The sequence below is a fragment of the Ascaphus truei genome, chromosome 1 (assembly GCF_040206685.1).
Source record: "Ascaphus truei isolate aAscTru1 chromosome 1, aAscTru1.hap1, whole genome shotgun sequence".
NCBI classification, from domain to species: Eukaryota; Metazoa; Chordata; class Amphibia; order Anura; family Ascaphidae; genus Ascaphus; species Ascaphus truei.
The window spans coordinates 520,536,248-520,545,520 of NC_134483.1; the positions used below are offsets into that span (position 1 = coordinate 520,536,248).

The 9,273-nt window shown below is 41.0% G+C and overlaps 1 protein-coding gene across 1 annotated transcript; it reads right to left on the bottom strand.

Annotated features, from left to right (window-relative positions):
- Nucleotides 1-1,417: 1,417 nt before the first annotated feature.
- On the bottom strand, nucleotides 1,418-4,362 carry LOC142464049 (uncharacterized). Its single transcript, XM_075567149.1, has 4 exons — nucleotides 4,072-4,362; nucleotides 2,596-2,673; nucleotides 1,472-2,230; nucleotides 1,418-1,425 (listed from the first exon to the last, which is right to left on the bottom strand). The coding sequence occupies exons 1-4, from the start codon at nucleotides 4,346-4,348 to the stop codon at nucleotides 1,418-1,420; spliced, it is 1,122 nt and encodes a 373-aa protein (XP_075423264.1). The 5' UTR covers nucleotides 4,349-4,362.
- Between the last annotated feature and the right edge of the window lie 4,911 nt (nucleotides 4,363-9,273).

A 9,273-nucleotide genomic window follows, 5' to 3' on the forward strand; every position in this document is an offset into this window, starting at 1 on the left:
TGTGTATCTATATATATATAAATATATCTCTCTCATAAATATATATTTATATATAAAGTGTATATTGTACTATATGTATATTGTGTGTATGTGTATGTGTATGTGTATGTGTATATATATATATATATATATATATATATATATATATATATATATATATATATATATATATATATATATATATATATATATTATATATATATATATATATATATAAAAAATTAAAAAAAAAATTTTTTATATATATATATTATATATATATATATATATATATATATATATATATATATATAAAAAATGTTTTTTTTTTTTTTTTTTTTAAATATTGCTGGAGTACACACAACATATTGATGGCAGTAAGTAGGCCTTGTATGAAACCTATTTAAATGGTGATAAACATGAGTGAATTAAGTAATAAACATTTGTTTGCACCCAATAATGTTAGAGGCTCACACTTAGTATAGTTGTCAAACATTAGGCCTGTATTATTAAAATAGTGTGTTTTCACAAGGAAGCATGAAGTGTATGTTTTTTGTAAATACATCTATACCAGTTTAGATAGTACTATATACACACACACACACACAGACACACACACAGTGTGTGTCTGTGTGTGTGTGTGTGTGTGCATATATCAATACATACTACATATATATTAGTATCAATTCAGAGATGTTCTTGAAACAAGAACACATAAATGATTAAAGGACAACATTACAATGGCCACCAAAGGTAAGTAATATTTAACACAAAATCCTGCTGTACACGTACAAGAAAGATGTTTGCAGTTAAATAGGTGCTTTTATAATTGCATGAAAATAATATGCACATGCAATGATTACATCAATTAACACACCCAAATGCAATGTTTTGCTGCAAAGTCAATGGCAGCTTCTCTAAACTTAGCAACTGGCTCCTGGTGGACCATTACTGAACAGACGATTAAAACATAAATATTTATAACACTATTCATTAATTAGGAGTGTTAACATTTCCAAAACTTCACGTGTACAAGAGCATACTTGAAAGTTTGGAAACAACACAGTCTTCAGCATACATACAATAGTAATTAGATAATCTGAAGTCAACAAAACAAGGCCAAAGACATATTTTCTGAATTATAACATTTATTTTTTTTGTTCCTTTTGCGAGCGAGTAACAGGCCTGCTTGTTGTCTCTTGAATTTTCCTTTTTCTTTTGCCACCAACTTTAGGCACAACAGAGCCACTTTGAGTGGCCTCTGGCACTTCACGGGCAGGGCTTGTGGCCAGTGACTCACCTACAGGGCTTTTGGGCAGTGACTGTTCACCTACGGGGCTTGTGGCCAGTGACTCACCTACAGGGCTTGTGGCCAGTGACTCACCTACAGGGCTTTTGGGCAGTGATTCACCTACAGGGCTTTTGGGCAGTGATTCACCTACAGGGCTTTTGGGCAGCGATTCACCTACAGGGCTTTTGGGCAGCGATTCACCTACAGGGCTTTTGGGCAGCGATTCACCTACAGGGCTTTTGGGCAGTGACTCAGCTACAGGGCTTTTGGGTAGTGACTGTTCACGGACAGGGCTTGTGCCCACTGACACATGTGAGCAAGTTGGTAGACACTGCACAAGTGATGGTTGGTCTGTTTCATGTGTGTCTTGTTTTGTTTTTGTCGCCTCCTTTGTAGGTGTCTGCTGCTGAATTTGTACAGATGGCAGCGGTAGGATGTCATCAGGAACCTGCACAGCAATGTCTGCTACTTGACCGGTAACATTTGGGCCTGGTGAATGAATATCAGATGAATGTGGTGAAAACTGACCTGCATGAACAGATCCTGGCTGTGAGGTGTTGAATTGTGGTACATTAGTCATTCTCCAGTAATTAGCTTGTGTTTGCTGAACAACTAATGCTTCGAATGAGGTGTTGATTTTTTGCAACTGTTTAGGCACTTCAATGAAGACTCTGTGGAGATGTGCCAATTGTGAAACTGTTTCTTCCTGCAGTGCAATCATCCTTTCCAGCACTGTCATCAGGTCAGAATGGCGACGATTTTCTGCTTCCACAATTTTTCCCTCAGAAGCTACAATTGCATCATATGTGGTATTTGCTGGACGTTTTGGCGGTAAAACAGTTTCAATTGGAACCTCTTCATGGTCACTTGCTTGTATTTGTGTGTCTATGGCGGCGGCGGCGGCGGCATCATCATCATCATCATCATCATCATCATCATCAAAATCCTCTTCATCATGTTCTACAAATAAATGTACACATTATTAAATGGCATGTTAATCTCTGCTGTGTTACTATGTAATTGTACTGTGTCATAAGTAACAACTAACATGTTTCCATACGTTTTATAACCTCACATTAAAAACTACCTTGACTTAAGAATAATGTTTGGACTCAGTATGAAATATGAGTGAATGAAAACTTGCTGTAAACTCACAACTCCTACATGATAGTTAACATCACTAACACAATACAAGTTGGCTTACACTTCATTTTCACTGACACTAAGTAATCCTATTTAAAGAAGATGTGCAAAACAAATAATGAACATGACAACATAACATATAGAAGAGCACATATTATATGGCCACCAACTGATACACTCACCTTCTAGGTGTGTTGAGCTGGCTGACCCAGGTGAAGACACTTGTTCAGTCTCAGGTGACACATGTCCTTCAGGGGCAACTATATATAACAATAACATAAGTTTTACATTTACATGTGTAAATATTGAACAAACAGTTATTGTATGTTCTGTATTTATGAGTACCTAACAGCATCATTTCCTTAACCCAAAATGTGTGTGTGAAAGTGAACATAAATAGTTGTAATAACAATGTACATGCCTGTGTACTTAGAACTTTTGAGTTCCCTAACATAAAACATACTATGTTCCTGCAGTAATGCGTGAGGATAAATAGATTAAATTTGAACATAAAAATCATATGTTGTGTAGTGATATCAGTATCATAATGTACATAACTATCATGAGATGACCATTCACAATGGTTATCATGAAAGTGGTCATATTGCACAAAGTGTTGTTTTTGGTAGAGGATATGTGTGGTACATTAATATAAGATGTGGCACACATGAATGTGGCTGTGACTAAACAAGACAACACATGCAGTGTGTGATAATGTGTCGTTGATAGTAGTAGTTCAACTATAGATATGAGTGAACTAATGTGTGACGTACGGTTTGATAAGTAATGAGTTGTTGGGGCATTTAGTAGCTAAAGTGAAGCTTTCAAATGAGTGCGATTAACTTCAGTTGTGCTAGTCAGGTTGTAATAACGGTATTCCCTTCCCCAAAAAGAATAATCAGCCACACCTTTCAATTACTTGAAACAGGTGAAAATGGTGTGAACTAAGTTGACCCTAAAATGAGGCTGTAATTAGTGTGTGTGCTGAACCCCACCCCCTCTGTTGAAGTGTATGCTGTGATGAGATATTAATTGCAGCTGCTTTAACACAATGGTAGATGAGCTAAATAGTCGTGTGCAGTTTTTAAGTTATGAAAACAATGACATAAAATATGATACGTGTGCCTCATTATGCTGTCTGTATATGAGTTAAAGTAAAAATGGACCTTTTCATAAACAACTATAGATGTGTTAGTGCAAGTGATGTTTGTAGGCCGTTGCATGCAATATATTTGATGCATGCTTAAAATAGGCAGTAATGTCATGTTTGTCGGAGTAAAATAAATAAAATACACAATAATATTATACATATTTCTGTTCTGTACCTGTAGCTAGTAATAATTTCTCATTAACATGTGTTACACATGTGTACTACCCTGTTGTTCCCCATCTTCGCCCACCATCAATTGCTTCCACTGCAGCAATGCATTTTGGGAATTCACATGTAAATGAGCACGCAATGGCACGTGCTATATTAGTTACTGCTTTTAGTAGGACTACAACATATATGTCTATTTTGAGATATATATATATACAGAATCAGACATATACATATATAGATGCAGGTATGCTTATATTGTGAAGACAGTATAAAAAGCAGTGTAACTATGCAAAATAACTGTAAGCAATGACACGCCTAGTACAGTAATATTTCTCACCTGGTGGAAATTGTGAGGGGTAAATTCCTATATCACGGTCACCAGGTAAGCCTTCCACGACGACGGGAAGTAATTTTGCCCGAAGCAGCTCCTCCAATGGACTTAATATGAGACGTTGTGGTGTGGGCCCACCTCCAGTGCCAGTAGCATGCACGCGTTGGTGTTGTATTTTCTTTTTCAATTTGGACCTAATATCATCAAATCTCTTGTGACAATTCCGCTTGTCCCTCACATGATTCCCACACGCATTGACACCAATGACTATTGTGTCCCACATTTCTTTTCTGCTTGCTGAACTTGTCCGCCCTTGAAAAACATATAAAATATATGAGGTAAATGATTAATAATAGAAGCACCAGTTTCCTACACTGCTAGCTGTTCCAAGAGATAGCAAACATGCTGTTTTAGGTGTAATATGTGAAGCACATGAGCATTCACTACTAAACCTATACATGTAAGCAAGGTTGCATTCATATTGTATGCAGTTATGGCAAATTGACCGCCTGTGTTTAGTTGTCCTTGTAAGGCATGATAAAAAGCTGTGTTTCCAGACTAATTAACATAGAAAGATATTGTGAACCCATATTTGCATACTGCACCGACACACTTTATTCGAGCAAATACCCAGTATGTACCTGGCAGATACCTGGAATGCGCCGCTCCTCACCTCTGACAAGCCCCGTTGCGTTTGCCTTCCCAGCCTGGGTTCATGCCTGGCTGACGGGCGGCTGATCTGTTAAATGATAATGATTAGGATTTAATAGGCTGCAATGCTTCGCGTGTCTACCAGATGGCATAAATTCATGAATTGTAATGCAGTATATATATATATACTGTGCAGTATTGCAGCCAGCGGGAATAAAATGCTTCAATCCCTGCCTGGAAAATACCTCAATGCACTCGGGCAGAAAACAGTCACAAACCTCAATACACCCGGGTATACCCGAATTCGTGGGACTAGCCGAGCTCGAATAAAGTGTGTCGCCAGTGTATGAACAAAACTCAGATGACCTAGGATCACATGTATTTGAATAATAAATGTAAAGGTACACTTACCTAGTAAATGTCCATATATACTGTCATAGTGCTCCAGAATGCCAGTGACAAGAGCTGTATTTTCCTGGTCATTGAAGCGAGGATTACGTGGCTTCTCCACACGTTTCTTCCGAGCAGGTTTAGGGTCAGAGCTTGGCTGGTGCTGACTGGACTCTCCTTCTTCCAATGGAAGAGCCTCCAAAAGCTGCCCACCAGCAAGCACGCCACCACCATCCACCCCATCTGCAACTGCGCCACCAGCAGCACTCCCAGCACCAGCACTCCCACTCCTAGCACCAGCACTCCCACTCCTAGCACCAGCACTCCCACTCCTAGCAACAGCACTCACACTCCTAGCACCAGCACTCCCAGCACTCCCACTCCCAGCAACAGCACTCCCACTCCCAGCAACAGCACTCCCACTCCCAGCAACACCACTCGCAGCACCAGCACTCCCACTCCCTGCAACACCACTCTCACTCTCAGCAACATCACTCCCCTGAACAGTACGTTCACTCCGACGCGTACTCGCACGAGTAGCACTCCCACTCCCACCGGCATCACTCTTCCCACGCTTTGCGGGCATACTTCCAGCACTCACAAAAAACAGACAAGAAATGTACAGGCAATCACACGAAACACTTCCACATATAAAACAAGACAAAGATGTAAACAAAACAACAAAGGACAAAGCTCACCCAATACACAACAAGTCTCTCAGTCAATATGCAAATCTTCAATCGTCCAGCTCTGTGCGTCTCTCTCTCTCTCACTCCCAACAACACAGAGAATGATTAGCAGTACACGTTGCCTTTAAATATGGCGCGCAATCCAAAACATGCTTGTTTCGCCTGATTCAGCAAGATTTGTGATTGGGCAACCTAACAGCACCGCGCCACGCACGCCGATACACCTGTGTGTGATCGACTAATCATCGTGAGAGTGGGCGGATTTGTTTTCGGGTTGATTTTGAATGTATTCGGCACTTACTGCATACGGAGAGGAAAAATCGCCAATAACATGACTAATCGGTAAGATTGCCGATTTCACATAATCGACGCTTACTGCATGAGGCCCTTAGTCTCAAGCCAATGTTTACCTTCTGTAAGCAATAACCGTTCTAATGTTTTAAAATGATCCTTAACTGTGAGCTCTGATGGTTCCTTATGCTGACCATGTAGCACTTCCTCAGTAAAGAGGAGTTTAAAATGTTCCTCCCTTTTCTCCCTACAGTTAATCAAGCTCCAAACCATATTGTAAAACTACTAATGTACGCAGACCAAATAAATATATAAATTAGAGTAACAGTGATTAGTGATAATTAGATGTGCAGCAGCAGTGAAGAGCAGAGACAGTAAAAACAAAAAACAAAACTGTGCGCTACTACCTAACTACCTATAAAGTTTAAATGTATAAATATATACAGTGCAGTGACTATACCATCAATTTAGTGATAAAAAATTTATAAAAAATTAAACCACAACTCCCACAGTGAGATAATTATACATTAAATAATAAGTGCCACATAACCGTGTTGGGGATAATGGCGTCTGCAGCTGTAAACGCAGGGGTGGCTCAGCACCCCACAAGTGAAAGACTGACGTCCTGCCCCAGAATCAACTGAGCTGCATCAGCAGAGGGAAGCAAGCACCCGATTCTACAGTTAACAGCTGCCGAGTGGTAAACAGTGTGATACACACTACATGCCTTTTACCAACTTTTTTCATGTACGCAGATATATTACCCCCTTTTTATTCTATAATATATTGTTGAATTTGCTTCACTATTTGGCGTTGTGCGCTGTTTTCTTTTGTTTCCATTCTATTTGTTTTATGCCTGTGATTGTATTTTTCATGTCAGCTCCCGTTCTGTGTTTCACGATCCTCCGTACCCTCAGGAGGCAGGTCCCTCACCCGGCGGTCTATTGGTGGATATTCTCCGCCAATCAGATTCACCCGCGGAGGTTTTCGCGCCGTCTCCGTTTGGGGGCGGGGGATTGTCTACAAGTTCAGGAGTACTGACAGACGCAAGCATACTCTTTGACAAAGGGATTGGGTCCCGAAATGGGTCAGAGTGTTTTTTTGTATCACTCACTCACCATGGACTAAAGGCTTATTTTTTAACCCATTTGCTGGTGTTTAGCCTCCATCTTTTAACACAGCTGTGCTCCGCTTTTGATCCTCGGATTGTCTTCTCTATTTATATAATAGCAACCCCCTGCCTATCATATTCCCCCCTCCCCCCCTGCACATCGCACCTCACCACTCCTCTGCACCACTCTTCTGTTCCTCTCCACCTCTGCACCTGTCCTCTCCTCTTGCACCTCTCCTCTTGCACCTCTCCTCTACTCTGCACCCCCCCCCCCCAGGTCCCAGCCAGGTCAAAGCTCCTTACCTCAGCCCCCACTCATGTTCCGGGCTCCTTGCTGCCCCAAGCTTCGGTGACCGCCCCTCCACAAGTCCTGCTTAGTCTATTTGCCTGTCCCTCCCCTGTCACTTTAGTCCCGCCCCCATGCTATCAGCTTTGAGAACAAAGTGCCATGCTGGCCGCAGTTGCTGCAAAGCATAGAGTGGCCCATATTCCTCCCGCTGCATGTATTAGCGATCTAATCTGCGAGGGGATAGGTGGCCACCTTGCCAGCTCCCAAAATCCAGTTTGTCAAGCCCTGTTGATAATTGACTAAAACGTTTGGTCGACAAAGAGAAAAACAGATGATTGCTAAAATGTATAAAGATTGTATTTGGATTTATAGAATTCAGAATCATTTAACATCCAAGCTATGAACAACAAAGCTAAGGATTCTCCATTCTATGACTAAATTCTATATGCCTGAAAACCTGATGTAACTGACTGAAATTATGCTGTAAAAGATGTGTTCTATTTGTCACTGAATAAATAGAGAAAATAACTGGACCATGGACTATTTGATATATCACTGAAAGGTGGGACATTTATTTGCACCCATCTAATGAGCAAATATTCACCATGCATTAAAAAAAATGTTTTCAATATTGCGTTCGTGGTGCGTTGTATATATTGCTTCTGGCAAGGGATTCTAAGAGCTATATATCACAAATTTAGTCTTAGAATTAATTCAATGTCTCATCTAAAATTATTTCCCATGCCACAAGATGTAATCTGTTCCCTGTTTCTAGAATCAATAACTGGTTGTCACATATGAAAGATTCTCACATCTATGGCATCCTACTGTATACTTTAAGGGAGTTACATACTGTAGTACAGTAGGGCCTCACTAATACGGCGGGTTCCGTTCTATGGCCCCGCCACAAAGCGAAAATAGCTGGAAAGCGGAACCGGCGATTTTTGGCATCTCCTGCTGGTATGCACAGACCAGCAGTCCATCCTTCTGTGCATGCGCGAACTCCGTTCTGCGCATGCGCAACCTCAGCAGACCCCTGTTCTGCGCATGCCCAACCTCAGTAGCCCCCGTTCTGCGCATGACATAGCGGACCCCTTCTTGGTACCGCCGTTTTGGTGGATTGCCGAGAAGCAAAATGCCGAGACGCGTGGCCCTACTGTATTATTAGGTACCTGTTGGCTCTGCCTCACGGCTCTAGGGGCTAAGTAGTTCTTCACATTTCTATTTTCCATATAAATAATACTTGAATTATTAGGTAGGATATATTTTAAGATAATGGGGCCTATTCACAAAGCAGTGATAAAATCAGTGCATTTGCATCCGACTATGCATTTATTTATTGTGCTATAAGACATGAAGCCAAAAGCGGGATTCACTAAGAAGTGAAGGCCATTTTTTTAAGGCCGATATAAAAATGCACTATCGTGCGACCTGTTTTTGTATCAGTGCTATCGTACTATAAATTTTACAGCACGATAGCTGATAGGAAAAAACAGCAGCCTCTAAGAGCTGCATGGTGACGCTGTGTCTCCCTGCACGGCTCTTACAGGTGATCGTGCATTAAAAATATTGATTTTGATGATATTGTACATGAGCAGGGGGTCTTCTGAGCTGAACCGCATTGGTTTCAGCCTCGGGGACACCCTACTTCCTGAGATACAGGCCCCGTTATGGGGTGCGGTATCCCCCGTGCTTTTAAATCTCCCGCGTCACGTTACTGGGGGATTTAAATCCTGCACTGGGATACCAGCACCCCATAACAGAGCCTGTATCTCAGGAAGTAGGGG